The 26,319-nt window shown below is 44.5% G+C and overlaps 1 protein-coding gene across 6 annotated transcripts in view; it reads left to right on the top strand.

The window, feature by feature from the left end:
• The window catches only part of VWA3B (von Willebrand factor A domain containing 3B), a 236,803-nt gene that overhangs the window by 207,751 nt on the left and 2,733 nt on the right, over positions 1-26,319 (top strand). For all 6 annotated transcript variants that reach the window (XR_002516781.2, XM_021925079.2, XM_021925080.2 and 3 more), the window contains 4 exons: positions 5,740-5,851; positions 13,106-13,230; positions 15,167-15,304; positions 18,458-18,558. Coding sequence is in view for 5 of the 6 variants with exons in the window: in XM_021925079.2 (XP_021780771.2) it covers positions 5,740-5,851; positions 13,106-13,230; positions 15,167-15,304; positions 18,458-18,558 (476 nt within the window). In the remaining variant the exon portion in view is untranslated. The remainder of the gene's footprint in view (positions 1-5,739; positions 5,852-13,105; positions 13,231-15,166; positions 15,305-18,457; positions 18,559-26,319) is intronic.

Here is a 26,319-nt window from a genome sequence, read left to right as displayed (position 1 = left end):
CCCCAAAAAAGTTACCTATTTCAACTCAATGACTTTTAATAAAACTGACAAGAGTTTTCAGCTACCATCACAATCCAGTTTTAGAACGTTATCTTCCTCCTAATAAGATCCCTCATGCCCATTTGCAATCACTCTCTGTTCATACTCTCAGCTCTGGATAACCACTAGTCATTTGGTCTCTATATATTTGCCTTTTCTATGCATTTTATAAATAAATGACTGGATACTATTCCATTGTATGGATATACCACGTTTTGTTTATTCATTCTCCAGTTAATGGACATTTGAATTCTTTCTCCCCTTTTATGAATAATGCTGATATGAATCCTCATATACAGGTCTTTTTATGGTTATAAATTTTCATTTTTCTTGGTAAGGTATCTAATACTGTAGCAATGTTTCAGGTCATATGGTAAGTTTGTTTAATTTTTTAAGAAACTGCCAAACTTTGTTCCAAAGTGTCAAAAATCAATTGACTATAACTATAAGGATTTATTTCTGGACTCAGTACTGTTTCACTAATCCATATCACTATCCTATATCAGTACCACAATTTCTTGATGACAGTAGGTATAGTAAGTTTCAAAAGAAAAAAGAAAAAAAAAAGCAAGTTCTCCAAATTTGTTCTTTGTCAACATTTTTTGGGGGATCATCTGGGTCCTCTGCATTTATATGTAAATTTTAGATTCAACTTCTCAATTTCTGCAGCAACAAAAAAAAGAAAATCCAAAAACAAACAAACAAAAAACTTGCTGGGATTTTAATATAAATTATAATGTCTATATGTCAGTTTGGGAACAAATGGCTATCTTAATAATATCAAGTCTTCTAATCCATGAACATGGTATGTCACTCTACTTATTAGATCTTTGATTTCTCTCAATGATATTTTTTAGTTTTGAGTGTATAAGTCTTCCACTTATTTTGATAAATTTGTTCCTAGATATATTCTTTTTTGATGCTATTATAAATTAATTGTTTTCTTAATTTCATTTTCAGAGTGTTCATTGCTAATACATAGAAACAGAGTTGATTTTATTGGTACATTTATCTTGTAGCATGACACCTTGCTGAACTTGTTAATTAATTCTAGCAGTTTTTGGGTGAATTCCCTAGAGTTTTCGCATATAGAATCATGTCATTTATGAATAAAGACAGTTTTACTTGTTCCAATCTGGAGACATTTATTTATTTATTTATTTATTTATACCTGATTGTACTGGCTAGAACCTCAAATACAATGTCGAATAGAAGTGGTGAGAGTGCCTTACTTTGTTTTTGATCTTAAGGGTAAGTCATCTAGTTTTTCTAAACTGGGTATCATGTTTACTGTAGGCTTTTCATAGATGTCTTTTCTCAAATTGAGAATGTTTTCTTCTATGCCTGGTTTGTTGAGTTTTTATCTTAAAAGTGTGTTGGATTTTTGTCAAATACTTTTTCTCCATGCATTGAAATAGCCATATGGTTTTGTCCTTTATCCTATTAATATGGTATATTACATTAATTGTTATATTTTGTTCTATTAATATGGGTGTTAAACCAGTGTTGCATTCCAGGGACAAATCCGACTTGGCCATTGTATATAATCCTTCTTATATGTTACTGGATTCATTTGCTATATTTTCTTATGGATTTTGCATCTACATTCATGGGGAATATAGGTCTGTAGGGTCCTTTTCTTGTGATGTATTTGTCTAGTTTGGTGTTGGGTTAGTGCTTCCCCTTCTCTTTTCTATATCAATGATCTTGCCAGTAATTTCTAGTTCCCTATGGCTTCTCTTTTCAGTTCTCCAGCCAGAAATCTGGGCTTATTAATGTATACCTAGCTCAGTGGCTTCTATTTATTGTGTTTGCATCTGGAGCCAAACAGAGGGTGGAGAGCGAAAGGGAGAGAGGGAGAGAACAATGAGATTTCACTCCACCTTCTCAAAATCACAATACCACTAATCAGACAGGAAGATTTAGCCTCATTCAGAGTTTTGGGCTCAAAACATTGCTGCACTGCCACAGGATTGCTTGGTGACTGAGGTGTGAGAATGGAGAATAAAAAGAGGGGACAATTTTTGTATTCTTTCTGAGTGTTAGGATTTCCTTTTTCCATTTATTAAGCTAGAACTCTAGGATTCTCCTACCGCTGTCTCTGTCTGGACCCTTGTGCCTGCTTCTGGGTTTTGGACCAGGCCAGGAGACACTAGAGGGAACAAATGGTAAATTACCCACCACTAGCTTGGTGGTACTTTGAGTTCTTGTCTTCTTTCCCAACCCTTTTACCACTACATGTTTGCTTTTCAGAATCCTTAAATAGATTTTACTTAGAACTCAAGCTCTTTCTCTGCTATGTTATATCATTTTTCTAGTAATTCATTTTAATATATTTTACAAGAACATTTGTCCTCAAATTGATTGGCAATTAAAAATAACGACTATTCTGGATGATGGAATAAAGACTACGGGGGATTTTGGAGGGAGAGATGAATGGGGATTGGATATTTCTATTAACAGTCATCAAGCATAAAAAAATGGAACTTTAGAGTTGGACTTTACAAGTCAAAATGATGTTAATAGTTTCTGCATGTAGTAGACATAGCCATGACATTCACTCCAACTTTGATTCATGCAGTGCCATTTGGAAATAACAAAACAATCTTTTCCTTTCTTTTTCTGAAATTTCCTGGGGGTGACATCATTCCAGAAAGGTTATAACTGAGCTGGTCTTTGAAGAAATTATCTGTAGCAGGAAAAGGACCTTGTTCATTTTTAAAGATCCTTTTCCTCTGCATTCTTCAAATTGGATACATTCTATTGTTTTGTCTTAGAGTACACTGTCTCTTTCTTCTGTTACATCAATTCTATCATTTCTGCTACTGAGTCCTTCCAGATATTATATATTTCACTTCAAAAATTTCCATTTTTATTTAATAGTTTCCATTTCTCTGCTGAAACAAAAAGCTACCTTCCCATTTATTTCAAGAGTATTTACCCTTTATCTCATAGACTATGGTTCTAATTGCTAATTTAAGGTCTTTATCTGATCATTCCAATATCTGAGTCTTCCCAATTTGGGACTCTATTGATTGCCTTTTACCTTGAGAATTGGTCATATTTGCTTGCTTTTTTGTTTGTTGAATTTTTTAATTGTATAATGGACATTTTGAATATTTTAAATATTATGTTTTAAGATTCTGGATCCTGTTTAAATTCTCTGAAGGAGATTTAATTTTTTTCCATCAGACTTGGTTAGGTTTAGACCGCAAGCTCTGCCTTCCCGTCTGTGGGCAGTGGTTTCCATGTCAGTTCAGTTTTAGAAGGCTGTGCTATTCACAGCTTAAGTCTGCATGCATCCCTCAAGGTTTATACTGGTAATCTGGGACTTGGGCAATGGTTTACACTGTAGTTCAGTTCTCAAAGCCTTTGCTGTGCTGCTTTGAGTGTTTTCTGCACCTGTGTACCTTAGGGGTAGTCCAGGACTTTGATTCATTCATATAGAAAACAAAGGCATTCTCTTCTCCCTCTCTTTCCTCTGTGAGATTTCCAGATTAACTATTAATTTTTATCAAAGTACATGTTTCATATAGTTCTCTATTTTATGATTTGTGATATTTAAACTTTATTCCACTACATGAAAAAAATTATAATTTTACTCTCATCCGTTCCCTCTTTGTCTCCCACTCCTAATATTGGATATTTACATTATCTTTTATTCTATTGGCTGTGTTTGTAACATTTTATTTAATATACATAAGCCTCTACTTCTTGATCTATCAAGTTGCATAACTTCTTCAATTCCTGAGTTCACATGGTGGTAATATCTATGCTTTTTCTTTCCCCTTTCATTCCAACCTTTCAAGAGCTACACTTAGGCCGGGCATGGTGGCTCACGCCTGTAATCCCAGCACTTTGGGAGGCCGAGGCGGGCGGATCACGAGGTCAGGAGATCGAGACCATCCTGGTTAACATGGTGAAACCCCGTCTCTACTAAAAATACAAAAAATTAGCCGGTCATGGTGGCAGGCGCCTGTAGTCCCAGCTACTCGGGAGGCTGAGGCAGGAGAATGGCCTGAACCCAGGAGGCGGAGCTTGCAGTGAGCCGAGCTCGCACCACTGCACTCCAGCCTGGGCGGATAGAGCAACACTCTGTCTCAAAAAAAAAAAAAAAAAAAAAGAGCTACACTTAAACCATCATGTTGTCAATGCTGTACTCCTTCCAAAGGTTCACAGTACATGTTTAAAATTTTTCATTTAAAAGAGCACAAAAAAATATTTGTACTATTCTGATTGGATAAATATTGTTCAATACTGGGACAAGTCACAGTTCAGGAGTATATGCCTTCCTTAAGGTCCTATGTGATACACTGGCCAATTGAAGAATGTTAATAGCGTCAAGCAAAAGGATTTCTTTACGTTTTCTCCCTCAGTATTTAAAATTATGTTACTTGTTTGAATCATTATTCTTGCATATGTTAGATATATATATGCATGCTTGTATATATGTATGCATATATTTCCAAGATTTCTAAGTCCTTTTTTTTCCTGGGAGACCTGCTGCTGTCTGTGACTTGTGCAGACATGTCATTCTTACTGGAAAAGCGCATTTTCAAGTAACTTCCTAATGTAGGATGTATGGGAATGGAAAGTTTCTACCTAGGGATATGACTAGAAATGTCTTTGTTTCTCCATTTGATTGATAGTTTGCCTGGGTTTAGAATTCTAGATTGAAAGTTATTTTCTCTCAGAACTTTGAAAGCTCTGACCCACTGACTTCTATCATCCACTGTTGCATCAACCAGGAGATAGAAGGAATGAGGATAATTCGTTTATTAGCCAATCTCAGCCCACGGACTTCTTTCCTCTTTGCAAGTCAGCGATCATAAAGGTTCTCCTTTGTCCTGAAGAGGTAGGCTGGGATGTTGAATTTCTGTAAAGCACTATGTTTCAGTGCTTGTCTCTCTCAAAGTTGTTAGTGGACTCTTCTGTTGAAGGGCCCCTTTACCTTTCACTGTTCTAGGAAGGCAGCACTTCTGGTCATGGTGCTGGTGTAGTCTTTGCTCTCAGGAATTCTAGTTGTATATATAATTTTTATTTCCCTTTTCTTCAATTACTCATCCAGTTCTCCTTGTACCTTGAGCTAAAGTATAAAAGTTGTGGAGGGCAGATATTGCCCTTGCCAAAATAGTAACATTTAATTAACATAAAGCAGAAAGGGCTCCAAAGGGAGTATATAGTAAAGGAATATTCTGTAATTCTTCTGTAATGTGGTTCTCAGTAGAAAATTTCAGGTATATTAGTCTGCTTCTACATTGCTATAAAGAACTACCGGAGACTGGGTAATTTATGAAGAAAAGAGGTTGAATTGACTCTGTTCATAGGCTGTACAGGAGGCACAACTGGGGACGCCATAGGAAACTTACAATCATGGCAGAAGGCAAAGGGGAAGCCAGCACATCTTCACATGGCCAGCATGAGAGAGAGAGTGAAAGGGGAGGGGCCACACACTTTCAAACAACCAGATCTTTTCATAACTTTATCACAAGAACAGCACTAGGGGAATGGTGTTAAACCACCCCCATGATCCAACCACCTCCCACCAGGCTCCACCTCCAACATTGGAACTTACAATTCAACATGAGATTTGGGTGGGGACACAGAGCCAAACCATATCACTAGGCTAACCAGTATCTATCATTTTCACCATCTGCATTCAGTTTTTCTCATCAATTATTCCTGTTTTGTCTTTTTCAGCAACAGAAATTGCAAGGAAATCCAACAAAGAAAACCAAATCAAAAAGACCCGATCCCCTCAAAGGACAGAAGGTTATTGCAAGATGTGATGAAAATGGCTTTTATTTTCCAGGTAGGTTTTTTTTTTTTTTAATTTTGTGAAGCTTTTGTTAAATAATTTGATATTGGGGAAAAGAAGTTTCAACCTGTGCTTTTGCTAGAACACTGACATTTCACGAGCTGGCCTGAGCTAGTCCACTTTTCACAGAGAAGAGAAGTGAAATATCTCTGGCCAGCTTATGAAATGAGCATATTTGGTCCCCCAAAAAAGTAGCCAGAAAAAAAATGCACTTATTTTAATTTCTCATTTTTTAGTAAATAAATTTTTATTACCCATCTACTGCATTGCATGTATGTAATATTTTGAAAGTACTGGTCTAATAGTATGAGCAAACAGATGAACATTCTTGCTTTTTGGAGATTACATCTTAAAGGAGACAGACAAGCAATGAAATAAACAGATAAAATATGTGATATGTCAGATACAGTGCCATAGAGAAAAATCAAGCCACAAATGGGGTTGAGAATGTCGGGGTGAGGGTTGTGATTCTATATCTGGTGGTTAATGAAGAGCTCCTGGGGAAGGTGACATATGAATAAGGACTTAAAAGAGGTGGGGCAAGCCATGAGATTATCTGGGGAAGAGAGTTCTAAGCAGGAACAACAGCGGTGCCCAGGCCTCAGAGTGGAGTGCACGTGTGTGTTGGAGGAAGGGCCATGAGACCGGGATAGCTGGGCCTCAGAGGTTTGCCCCAGACTTCCTGGGGGAGTGGTCCCTGAAGGAATCAGCCAGTTGCAATTCAGCAGGGGGTGGAGGTATGAAGAGAGTTTCGTGGATGGTGACAATAATATGTGTGAAGACTTAGAAACGAAGAAAAACATCTATATCTGGAGAAATAAAATTGATTCTGGCTGGAACTTAAAATGAGAAGGAAGGGTGGAAATAGTAAACCTCTTCAGAGAGGTAAGCAGAGGGCTATGCATAAAGGGTCATATTGAGGATTTGCACTTTAGCCTCAGGGCAATGAGAGCCACATTTAAAGCAGTGAGAAACACAATCACATTTGAAGTTTTCGAAAGCTGGCTCCCACTGCTGTGTGAAGATTGGATGCCAAGGGGTTAGGGTGTCTCTCTGGCCCCTGGCTTGGGGCAGTAGATAGATAGTGGTACCTACAGGAGGTGGTGGTGTGGACAGAAAGACAGTGAGATGTGTCTGCGACATGACGAATTGCAGGTGCCTGCAAGATGCCCAGAGGAAGATGTCAGAGAAGCAATTGGAGATGTGGGTCTAGAGTCTGGAGATAGAGATTTGGGAGACACAACCACAAAAGTCATGAATGAAATCATGGGAAGGGTCTGTAGGGAAAAGGGAACTGGGAGAAAACCTCAAGGAAGCTCTGTCAGGCAAAATGATTACGTTGCAGGGTTGGTGTGGTGGGTCACACCTGTAATCCCAGCACTTTGGGAGGCTGAGGCTGGAGGATCACTTGAGGTCAGGAGTTCAAGACCAGCCTGGCCAATGTGGTGAAACCTCATCTCTACTTAAAAAAAAAAAAAAAATTAGCCGGGCACCTGTAATCCCAGCTACTCGGGAGACTGAGCCAGGAGAATCGCTTGAACCTGGGAGGCAGAGGTTGCAGTGAGATCACGCCACTGCACTCCAGCCTAGGCGACCAAGTGAGACTCTGTCTCAAAAAAAAAAAAGATTACATTGCAGATACGTAGCTGGCCTTTCATAGGCATGATCTATCTATCAACAGTTAAAAGAATAATTATTATTTAAATTTAATTGAATAATACTTTAGGTGGGAAAAAAATACTTCAGTAGGATTTTTGGTTTCCAGCAGGCACATATGTACAACTGACAACGGGACAGGTTATTTGAATGTGATAAATGTGCTTGGGAGTTGCCTGAATGAGAGTAAATGTGGATCCCAGCACTTGGGATGAGCAGGTAGGCTAAGGCGTGATACCCTTCTTTACAACAAGGGCTGGGAATCTTTCATTTCTCTGGGGTGCAGATTTTCTAAGAGGTGATTGTAGAAGGCTACCCCTGCTTGAGAAATTTTGATTTTCTGAATTTGAGCCTTGGAAAGGGTTTTATGGTTAAACTGGTAGTCGAATGAAAATGCTAAAAGTGAGGCCAGGTGTGGTGGCTCATGCCTGTAATCTCAGCACTTTGGGAGGCCAAGGCGGGCAGATCACCTGAGGTCGAGAGTTCGAGACCAGCCTGACCAACATGGTGAAGCCCCATTTCTACTGAAAATACAGAATTAGCCGGATGTGGTGGTGGGCACCTGTAATCCCAGCTATTCGGGAGGCTGAGGCAGGAGATCACTTGAACCCAGGAGATGGAGGTTGCAGTGAGCTGAGATCTTGCCACTACACTCTAGCCTGGGCAACAGAGTGAGACTCTGTCTCCAAAAAAAAAAAAAAAAGAGAATAGAAAATGCTAAAATCCTAAAACGTACTGGATTCTAAATGGTTGGGTTAGGGGCTTGGTGTCACTTTGCTGGCTAAGGCCCCAGAGAAATGTAGAATGGCTTAAATTTCTACCCAGCACCATGCTTGTGTGATGAGAAAATTCTAAAGACCTACCAGGGGGAGTAGAGGAGACAGGGCTAATACCATGACCATGTGCAATGCCTGAGGCCACAACAGAAATTTTTTTAATGTGCAGTTAGAGGCAGAAAGTACATACTATACTCCCAACAGCCGCATGGGATCTGACTAAGCAGGAATTTTTAATTTGCAGTGTAATTAAACTTCAATAAATGAACTTGAAGGAAATATTTGAATTCAGTCATATAATCGGTAATTTTGCTTAGTGTCTAAGTAGTAAACTAACTTTGACTCAGCCTGGGTTATCTCCATGAGCCTAGTTTTTGTGCCCTATCTCCCCAGTCACCTGATCTTTTCCTTAATTGGGAATAACTTTACTTTCATGGTTATTTTTTATTAAAAATTCAAACATTCAGAAAAGTCACAAGAATAACACAGAGAACCCCAGTATACTCTTTACCCAGATTTGCCAATTTTTAACATTTGGTCATATTTTATCACATATATTATTTTATTCTCTGTCTTCACACATACATACACACATCTTATTTTTTCTGAACTCTTAGAAATTAGGCAACATTTATCATGTTACTTTATCCCTTAACACATCAGTGTGTATTAAGAGTAAGAATAATCTCTTAATATAACCACAATAAAGTTAGAAAATTCAAAAACTGTAACATTATTATAGTACTTTTATTTAATCTGTATATTTTGATTTTGTTAATTGTCCCAGTAATGACCTTTATCACACTTATTTTCTCCAGGACAGGTCTCAGGCCAGAATCATGTATTGTATTTAGTGGACATGTCTCTAGCCTTCTTTGATCTAGAACCATTCTTTAGCCTTTTCTATTATCTTTCATGATAGTGACATTATTTAAGCGTAAGGCCAGTTATTTTATAGAATGTCCCTCAATTTGGGTTAGATTAGATTCAGGTTATCATTCCCTGCCAGGATACTGCCTAAGTATGTCATGGCCCCCTGGGTCATCCAGTCTAGAGGCACGTGATGCTCACCTGCCCTCACTGGTGATGTTAATTTAGATCATCCGTTCACTGTGAGGCACTATTTTCCCTCACGAAAAAAAAAAAAAAAAAAAGAAGGCCAAAAAGAATTTTGCAGAGCACAGGCATGACGTCCTTGGTGGCTCCTTTTCTGATAACTATTGTTCAAAACCTCCTAAACATTTTTAGTAAAAAACAGCTCACTTTAAAATGCACCTCAGCAGAAGGCAAGATTGGAGTCACTGGATTGCGGTGTCCGCTACATGAAGCCAGGTCCACACAGAAGCAGAGCTGGCCGGGCGGGCTGTTGCCACCGTCGTTGGGGTTGCGGTGGGGATTTCCCTGTGGCCAGCGTTATTCCAGGGGTCAGTGTGGGTGATCCAGTTGAGGAAATGACTGTGTTTTACAGAGCGATAGCCTGGCTTATCTGGATGCCGAAAGACAAGGAGGAAGACACATTTTCAACCCTTGTTTGAAATCATTATCTGTGGAAATTGGGTCATCCTTCCTGTGGTTCTGTGAGAAGCAGCATTTTACTTCGGGAAATCCCCGGTGATTTCTGCACTATGCCATAAGGACAAGTTATCATGAAGGAAAGGGGACAAAACGGAACGCTTTCTCAAGTGTAATGAGCTCAGGTCAAAAAATCCTGTGTTTTCACGTATTTGAATTCTGCCTCTTGCCTCTGCTGGCCACCCGACTGCAGTCACTTTGTTTCCCTGCACCTCAGTGTCCCTGTCTTCTCCAACGGGATTTAAAACAATGAAACCGTTCGTAAGTGGCTGTGTAGATTAAATGTGATGATGTACAGCCCTTTGTTGATTCCGCGGAAAGAGTTTTTCTGCGTCCCCTGTGAGAGCTCCTCCTAGGAGGAGGGATAAACACGGCCTCCTCTCCCGGGGACGGGGAGCTGCTTTCCATTTCACCGCAGCTGAGAACTTCTCACAGCAAGTCAAAGCAGCAACAGTCCGCACGGCGGGTAGAAAGGAAACCTCCAAGACTGGAAGGAGGAGCGGACACAAGGACGGTGAAGGATGACACTGCCCAGGAGTGGGCCGCTGGAGGGACGCTGTGGCTGGAGCAGAGCGAAGCCTTTTTGAAGAGGTGGAGTTCAAGCCGGGCTTTATATATCAGAAGGTTCTTAGAGCCAAAGGTTTAAAAAAAAAAAGAAAATCCAGTCTCCAGCCTGAGAAAATCTGTTTGGAGCAAAGGTTCAGAACCATTCATGCATCTTTCACCACACAAACTGACTTCCACTGTTTACTCACACTGTGACATCAATTCTCTGAGCCCTGAGCACCCGCAGCATTTTTGCTGAAGGCCTCTGTAGGAACACAGGCCCTTTCTCCAGCTGAATATAGGACAACCCCGACTGAGGCAGGGAGCCAACTCATCCCCAGTGGAGGCTCTTGGGCTCCGCCAGCCTCCACCCAGAGAAAGAGGGGAGGCAGTGGAGGCTCTTCAGCTTGGCCAGCCTCCAGAGCCCAGTCCTCAAGCAGGTCCAAGAGATTTCAGAGCTGGGAGACACAGCCTCACCTCTCAAGGCTGAAGACAGAGAGAAACTACAGGGTAAGGCAAGCCAAAAATTGGAGCTGATCTTGAATCAGGACACAAGAAATGGTAGCAATCCCTTAATTAGATGGAGAAGGAGCAGGTACAGAGGCTTAGCAGTAGTGGGACAGGCCAGTCCTGGGCCCTCCAGCTGCCCAGAGTGCAGGGCCCGCGAGGCCAGATTGAAGACAGACCATAAGAAACTGTGCTCATTTCTGGAGATGAACAAAGACTCACATGTACAGAGATTTTACAGAGAAGGAAGCTGAATTAAAGGAACTAAAAAGAAGTCATCATAACGGTCCAAAAAGTTTAGGTCCAAAGAAGAAAGTCAGTGATCAATGGTTTAGGCTTCGTTGGCTACACAGTCTCTGTCACAACTTCTCAATTTAGGCAAACAACTGAAAAGCTGCCTAGCAGTTTTGATACTGGATACTGCTAAGTCCCAAAGGCTGAGGGTTTGAAGAGAGTCACATGGGCCAATGTGGCTGTGGTGGCAGCCCAGACCCTTCCCCGGGGCCGTGGGAGGAATGTGGGGCACACAGTGCGTGGCAGGAGACAAGTTCCCTGATTCTCAATCAGGAGCGGCTCTTGTTTCCAGAATAGAAATTATTTCTAAAAGGTAGTATTTATTTTTCTGATTAAAAGGGTAAAGCCAGTTTATGGTAGAAAATGTGTGAATAATGTGTAAATATTTCAAAACCCAAATTAAACATTTCAGTCCGATCAGAAAACACACAATGGTAAGCTGGCCTGAGTGTGCATATTTTGCAAAAAAAATTCATTCCTTTGGCCATTTAAAACAAGACACATGGATCAAGATGAAAATCAGCAGCTGTCTCTTTGCCCCATGAGAGGACACAGGGCTTTGCTCAGCAGGCAGGTGAGCCGGGACCGGGGAGCCGCTGCAGCACGTGCTGGGGAACCCAGGATGCCCACGCTCATTTCTGTCTCCATCAGGGCCCGTGAGCAGCTGATACTGCCAGGGGAGGTGTCCAACGTCATCATCTCCCCCTTAATGTTCAGAATCCCTTTTTAATGGGAAGCTAAATTTCAAGTCAGATAAATGACAAAAAATGTGCATCTTAACACAGGTATTTTCTTTTCCTAGAATGATAATCTATTCTAATAATTATATTGAAAGGTATAACAAAATTATTCTATAATTAAATAATATATGTATGTGTGTGTATATATATGTATATATATTAGGCTGGTGCAAAAGTAATTGTGGTTTCGGTCATTTATTTTAATGGCAAAAACCACAACTACTTTTACACCAACCTTATGTATCTATCATGCACTCCTTCAGTATAACTAAAAAAGAAACTTCTTATGTCTTTTTTCTTTTCTTTTCTTTTCTTTCTTTCTTTTTTTTTTTTTTTTTTTTTTTTCGAGACATAATTTCGCTCTTGTTGCCCAGGCTGGAGTGCAATGATGAAATCTCAGCTCACTGCAACCTCCGCCTCCCAGGTTCAAGTGATTCTCCTGCCTCGGCCTCCCGAGTAGCTGGGATTACAGGCATATGCCACCATGCCCAGCTAATTTTTGTATTTTTAGTAGAGATGGGGTTTCACCATGTTGGCCAGGCTGGTCTCGAACTCCTGACCTCAGGTGATCCACCTGCCTCAACCTCCCAAGGTTCTGGGATTACAGGCGTGAGCCACCACGTCCAGCCTTACTTCTTTTTTCTTTGTTCCTTTCAGCTGCACATTTTGGGGAAGCTGATTATGTTCAGTCTAGTCAGATGAAGAGCCGATTTGGATAGGAGTTTATATTTCCTTTATACTTTCACAATTTAATTAACAACATGTATTTTCTATCTTTAAGTGTTATGGAAGAAAATAGGGCTAAAGTAAATGAAAATATCAGGTGGTAAGAGGTGTTCGGGAAGAGGATCTTTATTTCCAGGATGCATGTTCCTGTCAGGACGGAGGCTGATGGTGCAGGATGAACAGATCTCGTCCATTCTCGCCAGTTCTCATCTCAGCGGGTGCCCAGACCAGGCATGTGCATCACCATTTTGAGTTGGTCAACCCAGTAGGCATCCTGTGGTACCCAACATTATCTGCTGGAGAAATCACAGGGGCACACTGATTTAAACAGGCAAAGTGTTATAACTCAGTGTGGCCGGAAAGATGGCACAAGCCTATGGGAAGGGATGTTATTTGTCTTTACATTTTATGTTTTCTTTGATTCCTTGCAGGGGTTGTGAAGAAGTGTGTGAGCCCCACCCAAGCACTGGTGGGCTTCAGGTATGGAGACACCAAGGTCGTGTCCACCTCCTTCATCATGCCTGTGGGGGGCGCCATGCCCTGCCCACTGCTCCAGGTACCCAGTCCCTGATGTGTTCTGGCCCCTTTTCACCATCCACAGAGTTCTGGATAATCGAGAACGCCAAGGCCACTGTTTGGCCCTTTGCTGAACCTACACGGGCTCCTGCAGGGAGGGTGTGTTTGGGCAGGAAGAACCACGGTCCCTGTTCTGGGACCCGTCGCCTGGCGGTTTCTTTGCTCGTGATGCTGACCTGCCAACTCCTTGTTATGTAGCTCAGGGCTGCACAGGCTTGTTTGCATTGCACCTTGAGGTCCTTGTCCCTTTATAAGACAATAGAGGTTGGGGAAAGGGCATTGCTGTAGCTGCCAGTACTGTGGACACTTTTAACTGCAAAAAATTCTATTCTATACTATTCCATGCCATGCCATGCCACTCCACTCCATTCCATTCCATTCTATTACATAATAACAAGGGCAGAGGTAGCATTTTCCTTGGCACTGTAATCAGCTGATGTCAGACGGTGATGTCGTAATGCACAGTTACCCTAAATGTGCATTCCACACATGTGTTACCGGAAGAAAGGCTGTGAGTATGAGTTGTCCAGGTCCTTGGTGTTTTGAACAAAGAATTAAACAATATGCACAAATAAAGTAACAGAGGAATGGAACACAGGAATGAAGCAGCGAAAGCAGGGATTTATTAAAGTGAGAAGGCACCCCACAGAGTGGGAATGGGCCACAAGAGACACAAGGGCGCCGTTACAAAGATTTCTGGGTTTTAAATACTCCTTTTGAGGTCCCTATGGACTACCGCTTTTCTGGATGAAGGATTTGATCTGTGGCTAATTAAAGGCTGAGGTGAATTGGCCCCTGTGCAGATGAAGGGATGGCCCCTGCTTGGCCTCTGGGCAATCCAAGGCACACTCCCTTTCCCTCTGAGCTGGGGTGGAAGGGGAGGGTTTCAGGGAGACTGATCCTTTGCTACCCAGCATCAGGAGATGGGGTTTTTCCTTTTGGTTTAGCTTTAGGAAGTTCGTGGTGATTGGTCTTAGGTTCCCTGCCCCAGACCCAGATGTTTTCCCTTTGATTTAACTTTAGGAAATTATCATGAATGGGCCCCAGATTCCCTGCCCCCCAGACCTTGGTGCTTCCCTTGATTCAGCCTTAGAAAGTCAGCACGAATTGACCTTAAGTTCCTTGACTTCAGACCCTGTTCTCCTGCCTCGGATGAGCCAGACTAATGTGTTCTCATCTGGTCACAAACTCATAAAAGCTGTGCCGTGTCTGGCTCATCCTTTTGCCACGATCCTAATTCCAGCTTCAAGGCCCAGGAGTAGAGGGAAATCCTTGCAGAGCACCCTGCTGCTGTGTCTTGCCCATTGTGAACCTGGAGGAGAAGTTCTGGAGGGGGAATTAGAGAATTTATCCTCGGGCCTGTTGCTGCTTCCGAGTCAGGGCCCTGGCACGCAACAGTGCTGTCGTCCCCTGACGATGCACGAGGGCCCGCAGCCTCCGCGTGTCCCTCCACAAGATACTTTTTCTCCTGCAAATTCTCCATTTGTGACTTCTACCCATGGATTCTGGGTGCGTGCTTTAGAGCGACATTAAACAAACCTCTCCCTTTCTACGTCTTGGTGACAGCCCTTCTGGCAGATGAGGACACTGTTGAGGATCTTTGCATGACAAACACCCCAGGTTCTTTCAACTAGTCTCTTCAGGGTGTGGTTTCCAGAACCCTCACCATCTTGCTGGCCCTTGTCAGTTGGTGAAGTCCTACTACAACGGGGCTTCCCAAACTGATCACAAAATTCCAGACGTGGCCCAATGAGCCCAGAGAATCTTGGAACTCTTTCTCAACTGAGAAAAAAATATGTATTTGAATTTTAGCATCAGTACTTGCCAATTGCCTTGTAGTGTTTTAAAACAAGCTTATATTAACATTGTCTGTACAATCCATAAGCAAAATATTTGCTCTGTGTTCTCCTCTACAGGTTGGAGATTATGTGTTTGCCAAAATTGTGATACCCAGAGGATTTGACTTCTACGTCCCTGCCATTGTCATAGCACTTCCCAATAAGCATGAGGCCGCAGAAAAATTCTACACGGTTTTGAAGTGTAACAACCGGAGAGTAAGTAGATTTTCATTTAGAAAAAGACTTTCTCCCGGGCAATGCCAAGCTATTTCCTGGCACTGCCAGGCTTTGTGAGGAATGGTTTCCCTGGCTGCATCTGCTGCCCTGCTCCCCACTCCCTGTGTTTTGGCTCCTGCCCACCGTGCCACACAGACCCTGCCCTCACTGAGGTGGCCGTGGCCTCTGCTGCCTGTGCTGTGCAGTCCTTTGGCTTCCATGGCTGAACCGTGCTTTGCGTTTGACGGAGAGGCAGGCTCACTCTAGGGTCTTGGAGCACCACTCTCTCTGGCTCTCCATCTTCCTCGTCCTCATCCTCCTTTTCCTCCTCGTCCTCATCCTCCTTTTCCTCCTCCTCCTCCTCCTCCTCCTGCCCCTGCTTTGAGGTCCCCTGCTGGCCCTGCAGACTTGGGCACCTCCTGGGCTCCTCCCAGCGCTATCCTCTTCTGCCTCCTCCCTGCGTCTTTCGGAGTGAGCCTCCATCTCCGGACACCGCCTCTGTGCCAGAAGTGCCAGCCCCGCTGCTGCCCTGAGCTCCAGCCCTGTGCTTCTAGCTGGGTCGTCCTGGAGCACTCCCTCCGGGTGAGCACAGGCGTCTCGCACTCCGCAAGCCAGTTCACTCCCTTTCCCCAAGTGCCTCCTTCTCCTCTGCGTCCCCTGTATTGGGGTGCCACTACCTGGTTCCCCACCTCCTACTTACCTAGGAACCACCTCCAGAGTTGGCAGAAGTTGGGAGACTAAGAAGGGCAGACAGGGACAAAGTGGAGGAGAGTGAAAAGAACACAGGCTTTACAGTTAAAAAACAAAACAAAACAAAAAAACCTGTGTTTGAATTATTTGAACGTTCACTCTGCTCTGTATTGGGCAGGTGGCTTCACCCCCGATACTCAGTTTGGTCACCTATAAAATGAATTATTTACATATCGATATCTATATCTGTCTATGTGTACCCTACGGGGTGATTGTGAGGCTTGAGGAAAAGACATGTAAAAGATGTAGAAGATCTGTGTGTCTGGCAGGCATGTGTTAGGTACCAGCAGTGATGATGTGGCTGCAGAGGTTGGTAGCATCACTCAGATCCCTTCCTCCTGCACTGCCCAGGGCCAGCAAGTGGGAGTGACTCCATTCACTGTATCACCTCTAGACTGATTTGCTCATTGGACGGATAACTGTTAAGGGTCTGTATTGTCTGTCGGGGCGTTTGTCTTTTTTATTGACTAGGGGAGGTCTTCATGTCTTCCGGGTAGTAATTCTTGGTAATATATGCAGCCGACAGTTTTCCCTAGTCTGTTGCTTGTCTTTTAACTTTGGAATTTTTGTTGACAGAGAAGCATTAAATTTTAATATGGTCAAATGTATCCCTCTTCTCCTTCTGCCCTGTCTGTGTTTGTTTAAGAAATCCTTCCTTAATTATATATTTCTCTACGTAATTTTTCTAAAAGTTTTAGAAGAATTCTGTATCAGTTTACAAAAGTGATGATGTCGTTTGCCCAACCCACACACATGCTTCGTGTCACGCTCAGGGAGAATCCCCCCGGACCCCTGTGTGGCCCCAGCCTGCTCCGTGAGCTTGACCTCCAGCCACGTGGAAGGCTCACTGCTTCCTGAATGCGGTGGGCTTTTCCGAGTCCCAGGCTCTTGCCTCTTCCTGGACTGCCCTCCCCCATCTCCTTTCCCCTAAACTGCCGTCACCCTAAAGACTCTGCCTGATCGTGACTTCCTGCAGGGCCCTCAGGCCCTCCTGTCCACTACACTGCTCTTGCCAAACTGGCTTCCTCACCAACCTCTCAACCCTTAAAGGCAGAGACCACGTCTGTTCACCTTTGTCCCTCCCAGCACAGCCCCTGATGAAGAGAAGGTTCTCACAATTGTTTTTTAAATTACTTGAATGAATGACATTCCTAATGGAAAATGACATCGTTTTGATGGATGACTTAACATGCCGGGAAAACAGACCCACAAGTGAACTAGATTGGTGAGCAAAACGCCAGGTAGCAGTGGCTCTTTCTTAGGACCTTACTATGCGCCATGCATTCCAATCCAAGCGCTTTACACAGAGCGGACCCTTGGATCCTCAGAACACCGTGAGGTAGAGACTGTTATTATCTTGATTTCCAGAAAAGGAATTGAAGCCAGAAGTTAAAGCACACACCTGGTGTGGTGAGCAGGCATTTGAATGCAGACAATCTGGCTCTATGGCCTACCCTCTAAACTACCGTGCCCAGCTGCCTAGAATACAGAATGAAAATATCCAGTACATCCTTGACTGTGGCATGAGGTAGTTCCATCAGGCAGAGGGGCATAGGAAATGAAGTTTAGGGTTAAGGGCAAAGGAGAAAGGCCGTCAGAGCCAGCGGCCACTGGAGCCCTGTATCCAACCCAACAGGGCAAACAGAGAAGGAGGTGTCTGCTAATCACTCCAGAAAAAAACCCTTGGAGAAAATGGAGTTTCCTGAAGCTGTCTGGATAGTGGTAGAGAAGCATCTGAAAAGGCAGAGCCTTCCTCTTCCTGGCGTGTGGGACAACTCTGGGCATATCAACTGCGAAAGGGAGGGATGTTTTAAGAGATGTCCCCAGGCATGCCCTAGGGTGTGGGGACAGATGAGGCAGTTGACCTAGGATCCCTGAGGGGAAGCCGCAGAGTCCAGGAAAGGACCTTGGAATTTACCTACAGGATGTGGGGCCCTGGAGGCTAGAGTGGCATGGCTGGGGGTGGAGGGTGGTGGGGGCAGCGTCGGGGGGTGGGGAAGGATACTGGAGACAGTTCTGATAGGGACCTGGGGAGACCCGAAGAGGCTGAAGGTGGGGCAGTCAGCAAAAGTGGTGGCCAAAGGCTGAAATAAAGATAGAAAGGAAGGTGGTTATATGAAGGTGTATGTGCGTGCACGTGTGTGTGCACGTGTGTGTGTGTCTTACGTGGGTACACTTGGCAATTGATCCAGAATATGGAGAAATGACAGAGAGGACTCTGATGACTTTTATTCAGCAAATAATTATCAAGTGAGGCTCTGAATTTAAACTGCTCTTTTAAGTGTCACCCTGAATAGGATAATGACTAGAAGCCATTATAATGGGTTGAGCTAGAATAAAATTATATCTGAATGGTGGACATTTCTGATTTAAACTGAGTGAACTCTGTTGGTGCTATTACAGGAATTTTGCCCTCGGAGTGCACTTATTAAGATCAGCCAAAATAAGTATGCGGTCTCTTGCTCTCATATAAAGTCACTTCCAGTTCCTGAGGATACAGAAGTGTAAGTGTACTCAACTTTTATCTCTTGAATATTAATTTATGTCCTTGCACCTTTAATCTGTTTTTGAGAAGAGATCCATGACCTCTAAATACTAGGGAAGAAAAGCAGAGATGGAGAATGTCCTACTTAAAATGTAGCTCTGTGATTATTATCCCTTCAACGTCACACCTTTCACCCACTGTGTATTCATCCATCTGCTTCTCATCTCAAATTCAACATGATTTGACCCTTCAGAAAAGCATTCATGAATATGTCATGAATATGAAAGAATGGTTCCCCTTTTATTTGTAAAGATTCAAGGCCTTCTAATTAAGTTGCATTTGGGTCCAGTCACCTACCTGCCTCTCCCCTTGCTGGGAGGTGGGAGCAAGGGGCTGACCCTGGCTTGCCTGTAGCCAGTTCAGGGTGTTGGGGGGCGTGGCTTCCAGGGGCTGCAGTGGAGTCAACACATTTTCAGCTGAGGCAGCAGGATTGCTAAGAGCTGTAAAGGTAGACTAAAGGTAGCCAAGGCAAAAGGAAGGGGGGAGGCCTGCAGAGCAAACACAAACTCAAGTCCATGGGGCCAATGAGGGGCATCAAAATTGGGGTCATGGAGCCATGACCTTGGAGTCAAGGCCATACAAAAAGAGATGAAGATGGATGTTGAGCTAGTGTTGGGGAAAAGGACCCAGGAAACATCTTCCAGTTTCTCTTAGAGCTTGCAGGCTGTCTTTGGGTGCTAACCTTCATTCTCCCGATGGCCTTACCTTCTATTCGTCATAGAACCATCAGACATCCTCTCCCTCCACATCTGATCTCCCACCTCTGGGCTTATGGAAGTCTCTGCCTTTGCCCCTGATGTCAAAGAATCAGTGTCCTTCCTTTCACCCCAGGCCGATCTGTCCACTGGGCTCCAGAGGCCCATCCTCCGCTACCTCGGGTCCTGGATCCATCAGGTATCCCTGGATTCTTCTCACCTCTCTCCTTACCTCCTCTTCACTGAGCCCTTCACCTCAGCAAGTACACAGGTAGACCTCCTGTCCACACACACGCAGCACCCACAAACACACACACTCCTGAATAACTACCACTCCATTGGTTCTGCAGTATGATCCAGCACGCTCCCTGCCCTTCACTGCCAGTCTCCATGCACCATCGGATAGACTCAACATCTCCACTCACCTGCCTCCTCTTCACTCCTGAGCCTTGGGTATTGGCGTCCACCCTTACCCTCTAAGAAACTCCTTCCACAGAGGCCACACGGGACCTCTCATGAGCCTGAACCAGTGAGCTCCGCCCTCACTGACTGAGTCTGCTCCTGCAGTCGCTTTGGACACCACCAGCCCCTCCTTCTGCCCCAGCCTCTCCTCTTGAGGCTTGTTGCTGCTCCACCTCGCTGGGTTTTCTGACTTCACTGCCACCCACTGCCTTCATGACTCCCTTTGCACTAAGGACCCCATGTCTCCTTCTCCAACCCAGCCTGCTCTCCTGTGCTTGTGCGTCACAGTCAGACTCTGAGAGTGGGCCTGGAGGTGGGTTTTTCTGAAAGCCTCCAGCTGGTTGCAAGGTGCAGCCGTGGTGGGCAACTAGAGGGGGAAGCGCATTGGACCCAAGACTGGGTTTCTATCCCAGCCCTGCCCTCATTAGTTTTGTGGTTGCTCGTTGACCGTGAGCTCATCTGCAGGATCACGGTGGTGTGAAGATTTGGGGATGGTCATTGTCTGGCAGGTGTTAGCACATTGTGGGAACCGCATTATTTCCAACCACCCACTGGATATTTCCACCTGAGTGTACAGAATCTCAAAAATTCAGCACATCTGAAACTGAAATCACAGTTCCCCACAAACCTGCTCCCATCTCCGGCTTCCCCATCTCAGTTCACCCTTTCACCCACAAGTCACGGAGCTGTCCAGCCAGAAATCTGGTGGTCATCTTTGGCTGCTGCTTGTCCCTCACCTACCACACCCCCTTGGTCTCCAGGTTACAGGGATCCTAACTGGCCAGGAGTGCTCATGTCCTCCGGCCTTCTCCTGCCACAGTCCCAGCCACTCACCATAAGGGCTGAGCAGAATCATCTTCCTCACATGCAAATCTGCCTGTGTCCCTTCCCCCACTTAAAAATCCTTCAGAGCCCCATCCCCGTCACCCCTTCTTATCTCAGCTTAGCTTCTTGTTGGTCTGGCCCAGACCTGCCTACCTTACCTCATTTTTCCCTAGCCACTCCCAGCTAACCCGCCAATGCCTTCTACATACTAACCACATTAAGCTACGTGTAGGTTTTGCCCACACCATGCTTTCTCAGGTCTCTGTGACTTCACCAGATTAAGTATTCTCCCTGGAAAGCTATTCCTTGCCCTTGGCCACCTGAGGAACTCCAAGACTGAGCTCAAACATCAGCACCACCATGCGATGTCCCAGCACCCCAGCACCCCCAGGTAGTGAGGTGGTCCCACTGCAGTCCGTAGAGGTTTCCATTAAAGAAAATTTCCTTTGCATTGGACTCTGTAGGCACAAGTCCTTGAAGGCAGGGGACAGGCTCTATCTGCCTCTGAATCCCTGTTGCCAGAGACCAGCTCACAGAATGCCCCCAAAACTATCTGAAGAACAAATCAGTATATACAGACACATGCAGATGCCCAGCAGCGCTCCTCAGGGGGTGTGCGGCTCCACAGAGAGCCTTTCCTTAGCTATGATTATCAAAAACATGTGCTGCAATTCTCCATTCTTTGTCTAGATGGGTTGATACTTCATTTAAAATAGCAGGACATTTTCTGTTCATCTCAAACTTCTACCCCAACGATGGTCCCTGTGGGTCCTGCTTCTGTTTCCTATGATGTCCAAATCATAGCTCCTTGTGAAGGAATATGGGCTGATGTATCTAAGTATTACCCATTTTCACCAAACTCAATGTTATCAACCATTATTTTAGAATGAAAATGCAAATCTTTGTATGTCGAGAAAAGCCTTTGTTTTCTATCTTCCCCAGGCCTTACTTAAAGCTCTTCACTGTGAATTATCTACTTTTGCTTCTGGGCTTCACACAGCGGAAGTCTTCATTGACTCCCTCATCCCCCATTGCAATTTCCACTCTTTTTTGTTTTGGTGCCTCTGTGGGAGCAAGAGACTAGTTTAATTCTCATAAGCAGAGTTCACATTCAACCTACTAAGTTCAGAGCTTAACCTGTCTCTGTTTCTATCATCAGGGCTAGCAGAAGCGAGTACAAACATAAAGGTGTAGGTCTGATTTCGTATCTGTGCTGGGATTTCCTTCTGGTAGGTCCTTTCCTCAGGAGCTCTTTCTCACTTACTTTACAAATGTGTTCCTTAGGGAGCGTTCACACCATTATTCCTGTTAGAAATGCTTGTTCCCTGGTGCTGTAAAGAAATAGCACTTGAACATAATTTAATTTCTTCAGCAAGGCCATTTTTACTTTCTGCAGAAAGGGTACACTCGCCAGCAGTTTTGCCATGAGAGTACACTGAACAAAGGAGCAGGGTCATTTATAACCTGATGCATCCACTCTACTGCTATGTCCGGTTTCCATTGGCTGGAACGGGGCCTCACATTCTGTATTTGTCCTGATTGGCTAACAACTTAGAACTTTTTTTTTTTTTTGAGACAGAGTCTTGCTCAGTCGCCCAGGCTGGAGTGCAGTGGCACCATCTGGGCTCACTGAAAGCTCCGCCTCCCGGGTTCACGCCATTCTCCTGCCTCAGCCCCCCGAGTAGCTAGGACTACAGGCACCGCCACCACGCCCGGCTAATGTTTTTTTTTTGTATTTTTAGTAGAGATGGGGTTTCACGGTGTTAGCCAGGATGGTCTCGATCTCCTGACCTCGTGATCCGCCCGTCTTGGCCTCCCAAAGTGCTGGGATTACAGGCGTGAGCCACCGCGCCCGGCCTGAACTTTTTAAAAGAGGCAAAGGCAGAGGAGAACAAAGGAAGGAGGAAGTAATTTGTGGAATGCTGAGAAAGGTAAAAACACCTTCAGATAAGGAAGAGGAACAGGCTATGACCTAATGCTGACTTGGACCAGTATATATATCTATATATATAGATATATATATGCCAGGGCAAGTATTTAGGCTACATTGTGGGAGCTAAGAACATAAAGTACATGGATATCTTTATTACAGCCAGCAGATGTTTAAAAATGTTAGCACAGGTCTTTGAATACATTTTGCTTCTAAGAGAAGTTACTATTTATTCCTAATTAGATGGGGAGGAAAGTCTTTGGAGAGGAACCTCTACTTTACTTTTTACATTCCAAATGAGGCCATCTAAAAAAATCCTCATGCTTTCTTCACAGGCTGTTAAAGACATGTACTGTAGGTTACATCTCCAACAGAACATTATTTGACTAAATTTAATTTTTAAATACCGAATTTACTGTAACTATCTGCTTGCAGGGTAAGACAAGGGATACCTGGGCCCAAACAGCCTCCATCTTCCCCACATCCTCCTTTCCTTCCTTCCGGGGGCCTTTCCTGCAGGTCTCTCTTCTGGCTTCTGAGTGAGGACGGTGCACAGTGAAAGGCAGGAAGAAAGGCATTTGGAGGCTGAAGGGCTCAAAACTATTGAACACGGCAAAAGCTGATGCACATTTTCATTTTCAACTTAAAATTTGACACCTAAATGATTCTTAAAGACTTTTTCTAAAAAACAAGGTTGGCTTATAAAATATGTCATCAATATTGCTAAATTCCAGACTACTCATTCCTCAAGGAGCGGATGCTGGTATTGCCATATTTGCCATGTGAAACCAGCAAGGCGGGTGCAGATTGATTGTCTCTTTCCTTTGCAGCATGACGACAGCATTCTCTGACACACAGCTGAGAGGCGTGTCTTTCAAGACAATGTGTCCGATGGAGCGAAATGATTGCTTTTCCCTTCCCTTCCCTTCTCTTCCCTTCCCTTCCCTTCCTTTCCTTTCCCTTCCCTTCCCTTCTCTTCCCTTCCCTTCAAGAGCTTCCCTGAGCTTTCTGCTACATTCCATGGCATCAGAGATGTCTTTTCTGAGGGAGAATAGTCCTTATCCTGTCTATAACTTCCTTCATTTGAGAACACACGTGTAGTTTCTCCCATGTGGTCCTTCTCAATAACTACAAGAAGCAGGCAGAACAGGGGGATTTTCCTCCATCTGGCATCCTCTCGCCTTGCCAGGGCAGGGGACTCACAGACCAAGCCCTTCCCTGGCTGCCTCCCCTGTCGTCCGTTCCCATCAGAGGGCTGTGGCCTCTGGCCGGGGCAGGGGGAGGTACCTAGTGGGTCTGATGCTCCAGCTGCTGGTGTTCTCCAGTGGAGAAGAGGTGCCTGTAGCAGGCGTTACTCAACCACCCATAGGCTGGGGTTTCAGGCCGCCTGAACTGAACGCACACAGCTGGTGCCACGTAACTAGCTAGAACTCTCTCCCAGATGAGCTGGAATCCTTCCTCCCCTCACCCTTAACAGAGCATGGCTTGGGCAAATTACCTTCAAGACTCCTCCTTAAGAAGACTCTTGTCTGGGCGCGGTGGCTCATGCCTGTAACCCCAGCACTTTGGGAGGCCAAGGTGGGCAGATCATTTGAGATCAGGAGTTCGAGACCAGCCTGGCCAACATGGTGAAACCCCGCCTCTACTAAAAATACAAAAATTAGCCAGGCATGGTGGTGGGCACCCTTAATCCCAACTACTCAGGAGGCTGAGAGGAGAATCACTTGAATCCAGGAGCTGGAGCTTGCGGTGAACCGAGACCACACCACTGCACTGCAGCCTGGGCGACAGAGCAAGACTCTGTAAAAAAAAAAAAAATCTCTTTAGAGAGAGTATGATTTATTTTTAAAAAAATAATAATAACATTCTAAATGTGATACCAGGAAAGCAAAATAGGACTCAGCATTTCCTCTGTGCTCCAGTGAAACCGTCAGGCATCTGGAGGAAGCTGTTGGGTTCTGGGGCGCTGGAGGTGAGGCGTGTTCTTCTCTTGCTGCTTGAGGGTCATTGTGTGGTCTTGGGGACGTGGCTGTGTATGAGTTGGCAGGAGGAGAGACCCTCCCAGGGCCAGGTGGGGATGTCCGGATCTCTGGTCAACCCCTGTTCCCCCCAGTTCCTGTTACACAAAGTATTAGCCTCTCATTATCTCTCTTTTGAGTGGTTGAGTAACTTTCCATGAAGCCATTGGATTTGGGAGTATGTCCCATTGGAAACGATACAGTCCGCAGTGTTTAACGCTCCTCCCTTGACCCCGTGCAGTGTTGTGGACTCACATTGTCTCCTGACGTCAGTGAAATTAAGTCATTGATTGAAACGTCAAGATTCAGCACTGCCTCTGACATTACATTAGATGAATCACTGCCCTTAATCTCGCCTGGTCACTCCTGACGATTTTCTCCTAAGAGGCGTCTGTGCATTTGAAATCATTAGGCCTCTGTATGTCATTAGCTCCCTCCGTCCCCTCCGGTTGGAGTAGAAGCCCCATTTCTTACGCTGGAACAAAGCGCTGAAAAACGTGCAGTTCAGCAACAAACCCTGTCTGTGAGTGTCCTATGTAATTCAGAAGGACACATGCCACTGCTTACATTCAGGAGGCATGTGGTGGTGCCCTAGGACATGGGACAAGGGGACACAAGGAGACACAGAGATTTGCCAGCCTTCAGGGCCAGCAGTAGCAATTCAGATAGCAACAGCCTTTGCTTATCCAGCTCTTCATTCCTCGCCCCTTCGGTTGTCGAAAGCCCCCCACCGGTCTTCATCAAACATCTGCTGGTGCCTGCTCCATGGGTCCTCTTCTTCTTTATGTTCTAAGACAGCCTTGCTGAGAGAGAGACACTGAGGGCAGAATACAAACGAGACCTCAGGGATCCAGCAGGATTACTGACAAGCTGCCAATGCTTCATCCAGCGAAGGGGGTGGGTTCTGACCCCAGGAGGGCATGGAGTGGACACTCAGCACTTTCTTCCCAGAAGTGGAACCAGCACAGCGCCTGGCTGCCCTGCTCTGAACAGGCGCACATATTTATTGTAGGTTGATCATGTTATTCAACCAGATCTGTAGCCCAACTTAATTGAACTCTGTCTGGGCATGAGACTGGGGAAAATAAAGCCACTCAGTGAGTCTTTTCTAGGAGTGCTGGTGGAGAACGCCGCTGGCTGGAGTTCAGGACCCTGGCGGCCCTCCCCCTTCCACTGAGTGGGCTTGGGTCAGGTAGGAGAGGGAGGTGTGTGAGCACGGGGGTGGGGTTGAGGCCTTCACATCAGATTCACACCCACCCTGCCTCCTGCTCCCACCCCTCCCATAAGGAGACACTTCTTTGTGAAAGATCTTGAGCTTGGCTGACCACAGCCGTCCTGGAGTGTGAAATACAGAAGCCAAGCGGTATTTGCTTTAAGACTTTTATCAAAACTCCTGCCTGCTTTTTGTACTAATCGTGATGATGTATACTGCTTTATTCTTATTCCAAAAGTAATGCATAGTTAATAACATTTCTAAATTAAAAACAAGCAGAAATAATACAAAAACCACCCATAGTCCCACATTTCGAAAGTAACCACCATTTTTACCTTGTTATAGGTCCTTCTACAGTGTCTTCCCCACTGTGGTGATTCTTATTTCACCATAAGCTCATATCAGTTTATATCAAAAAGCTGTATTTTTTTCTCTTTATCATGTATGACAATTGCAAACTTTTTTTAATGTCAAGAAAGTGACAGCTCTACTGGAATTCATTTTCCAAGGGTGGCTGTGAACAGTTTAATGCAAGGGCTCCGGTCATCCTTACGGATTCACAATTTTCATAACAAAA

This window comes from Papio anubis, chromosome 14 (genome assembly GCF_008728515.1).
Source record: "Papio anubis isolate 15944 chromosome 14, Panubis1.0, whole genome shotgun sequence".
NCBI lineage: Eukaryota > Metazoa > Chordata > Mammalia > Primates > Cercopithecidae > Papio > Papio anubis.
Note: the sequence above shows the minus strand (reverse complement) of the source record. Positions and strands in the feature narration are given on the sequence as shown.